We start from the raw sequence: 3,487 nt of genomic DNA on the forward strand, positions 1-3,487 counted from the left end.
TCCCTCCTATTTATTCTATTCCCACTAACTATTATTCACTAGTTAGTTATTTTCATTTAGTGTCAGGCTGGCGCCTCACATACACTTTAGTAATAGGTGGCCTACAGTCCTTCTTAGCTCTATCAATATGCACCAAGGGGGAGTGTTGCGACTTTCTTTCTATGGTCACCAAAAATATCTTAGGCTGTAGTTAACCGATTTAATCTCAATAATCAAGGAATTCAAATTGTACACATATTATTATAAATTCACAAGGTTTTGAGCCAATATCACATGCTATTAAGGACCAATTTCAGTCTCCTATTTAGGTAATGTAGGTATACCGTATACCATTTCCTTCTATTCATTTAATCAAGCCTCCCAAATTACCAAACTACTATAATTAATCCTCCTCCTTCTTTTTATCCTTCCCTTCTATCATAACACTTTTGAGTCAAAACAAAGAATCCTATCAAATAAACTGGGGGTACATTGCTAAACTGGGGGTACATTTCTCAGCCTGTTCCCCAAAAGAAAGAGGATGAAAAATACAAAGATAGCTATAAATTTGGAATACTTTTTCTGTAATTATCTCAAATTCATGAACAAGCAAAAAACCACAAAGTGTTCTCATGAAACATGGTAAAAAACCCTGTTTATCGACATATATAAAAATAATGGAAGAAAAGATAAAAATCACAAGCCTGTCGATTATTCTTAGCTGACAACAATGTTGTCAATTGTGGATCATAGAAAATAAGTATTTGTTCAAATTCTACTACGCTGCAGCGCTATACTATAGTGCTGCCATATCGTCTATTTGAAAACACTTAGTACTAAATAGAGTACTGTGGAACAATAGTGATTTAAGCAAATTTCAATACGCTATAGTGATAATGGTATAGCATCGCAACAGCCGCTATAGTGATAATGGTATAGCATCGCAACAGCCGCTACTCGACAACACTGGCTGACAATCAAATGATCCGTTATGAAAACAAATGAAATCAACTTAACCATTATTTATTAGGTGAAAAGAGCAATAAGAAAACATACCAACATTCACAAACGGTAAGATGAAAAAGAAATTGAGAGAAAGATCCACAAGAGAATTGACTGTGTCAGAACTCATGGCCCATAAGGGATCTCCCTACAATTCAAGGAAATAGTCAGATATCAAATCACAAATAATAATAATATCAAGAAACAGAAGGAAAAAATATATGCATTACTATACAACAATTCAAAATTCCGAGATTTCCATTAGTGATTAATTTTCTTAAATCAAATAAGAAACACCGTCAGGAAGCTATTTTGGTCCTAACCAGAATTCCATTAGAACAGGAAGATTAAATCTTTGCAAACCCAACTGATAAATTTCGACCTTTTTCAAAGCATTGAGCTGAACAAGGCATCACCCTCAATCTCTCACAGCAACTCCATTCCTCTCACTACTTTATTAAGTCAGCAATCTAATTACTCCTTTTTTAGGATGTTTAGGAGTGCTTGCTATCCCCTGATTTTAATATTATTGATTGTGCCTGTGGGAACTAATGCCGACACAAGAAATGCACGAGGGGATTACTAGTGCTGCTCTTGATTAAGATATTTATGAGATTATGACAGCATCATCAGAATCATTATTCTAAGCTTAACAGGAGAAGACTTGTCACAACACCACAATAACAAGTGCAACTTGGTCACAACGTGTCATGAGGCATTCGAAGCTGAAAATTCAGAATGAAAAAAAATTCCCCTACACTATCCAGTTTGCTTCTACTGTTGCTTGCATATGTTGTCAGTCACGGATAGCGGCGCGGAGCGCCCAACCCCAAAAATGGGATAGCAGGATTGCAGATAGCGGGATGAGCACTATTGTGAAGACCAACCATAAAATACAAACAGTAGACAAACATACTAAAAAATACAAACAGTAGACAAACCATAAAATTACAAACAGTAGACAAACATACTAAAAAATAGCAAAAATAAAAAACACAAAATAAAGGGGTGATCATAGTACTTCGTATTTCATAACCAAAATGTAACATCAAAATCAAGATCTAGTAGTAATCCCTCGCCTTTATTACTCAACTTGGAATCTATTATTCAGTTATTTTTATTACTCAATTAAAACGTGATCCCTCGCCTTTTTATACTTAGTTAAAAGGCACTCTCACTCCCTGGGCAGAAGAGAGTGAATATTTATAAACTACTCTAACCTTGATTCTCAAACAATATGGTTACCAATACGGACGAAATCAGACTATAAATTGAAAAGTGAACATCATATATGAGTTATAGAAGTTGTATTGGAGTCTAACATTGTCAAAGTTTCTAGACGTTTAAATGTATATATGTGTGTGTTTGAACACTCTCATCCTTTGAGCTAGCTTTTGAAACTCGAATACAACTTAAATGCCCACCCCACACCTAGTGTGGTTCCGTCCAATTAACAATTTGTGGTCCTTAACCCGACTCTGATCCCACATTAAATGAGTTCGGATATCACTACGAGAAACAAGCTCAAAAAATGGACACAATATACATTCCACACTCTGAAAACTTGGCGGCAATATGAGACTTCAATACAAATGACTCATATAACTAATACATATTAATTCAAGACAGCACATCCAACACACGCTAACATGAAGCCGCACAAAAAAAGGAGTACTTACAGGAGCATACGGAAGCAAGAAGAGCCACAAAACATAGACAACCTCAGCAACCCACAGTCCAATTTGGAGAACTCTCCTGAGATTGCCATCATTCTCTTTCAAGGATGAGGGCGTGACTGACACTGTGGGTCTTCGGCGACCAGCGAAGCACAAGTGGGTTCTGGAATTGGAAACGAGTGGTTTTGCATAGAAGAGCGAATTGGTGGAGCTGAAAGGGTTGTGAATCGGTTTTAGTATGTGCCATTGGGAATGCTGATAGAGTGAAGATTTTGTGGACAAATGATTGGGTGAGTGGAATGAGCATATAAATGTTGGAGACGACGTCGTCGCTGTTGTTATCATCGTCATAGTTTCAGAGAACCTTGGTCATCGCGACTCAAAGTTACTTCAGTGTAACCACATAATGTAGATTAACAAGGAATGTCATTATAGTAATTCTAATATAAAGCAAGGGCCATTTCTATTGTAACAGACTAACAGTATTTCGTGTCTTTATCATAATTTTTTTTTTCCGCAAAAATACAAAAGGATGCCATGCCTTCAGCGAGAACCCATAAAAAAAATATTTTTATTTTATAATGAAATAGTATATTTAATTTTAAATCGTTTGAAATTGGTTGGATTGCCCTGCCATTTGACTATATGACTGTGGTATGAGGGTTCTGCTGATCGCAAGGAACTTAGATTCTAAAAGTAAATTAATAGTCGTTTTAGTTTTGATTATATCTGGATTATGCCCTTTAAGTTTTTTTTAATCTCAAATTAGTCATTTAAGTTACATTTTGTTTTATCGTTAATCTTTCATCTCAATTTTAACAATAATTAGT

At 35.5% G+C, this 3,487-nt stretch overlaps 1 protein-coding gene across 2 annotated transcripts in view; it reads right to left on the minus strand.

Moving 5' to 3' along the window:
- LOC101494564 (uncharacterized) overlaps positions 1-3,061 on the minus strand; it is a 15,112-nt gene extending 12,051 nt beyond the window's left edge. Inside the window, exons 1-2 of one of the 2 annotated variants that reach the window (XM_073365184.1) lie at positions 2,661-3,061; positions 1,036-1,129 (exon numbers count right to left, since the gene is read on the minus strand). In XM_073365184.1, coding sequence (XP_073221285.1) covers positions 1,036-1,129; positions 2,661-3,008 — 442 coding nt within the window. In that variant the 5' untranslated portion in view covers positions 3,009-3,061. The remainder of the gene's footprint in view (positions 1-1,035; positions 1,130-2,660) is intronic. The other variant, XM_012719738.3, reaches the window with a different exon arrangement.
- Positions 3,062-3,487: the final 426 nt, after the last annotated feature.

The sequence above is a fragment of the Cicer arietinum genome, chromosome 2 (assembly GCF_000331145.2).
Source record: "Cicer arietinum cultivar CDC Frontier isolate Library 1 chromosome 2, Cicar.CDCFrontier_v2.0, whole genome shotgun sequence".
In the NCBI taxonomy this organism is placed as follows: Eukaryota; Viridiplantae; Streptophyta; class Magnoliopsida; order Fabales; family Fabaceae; genus Cicer; species Cicer arietinum.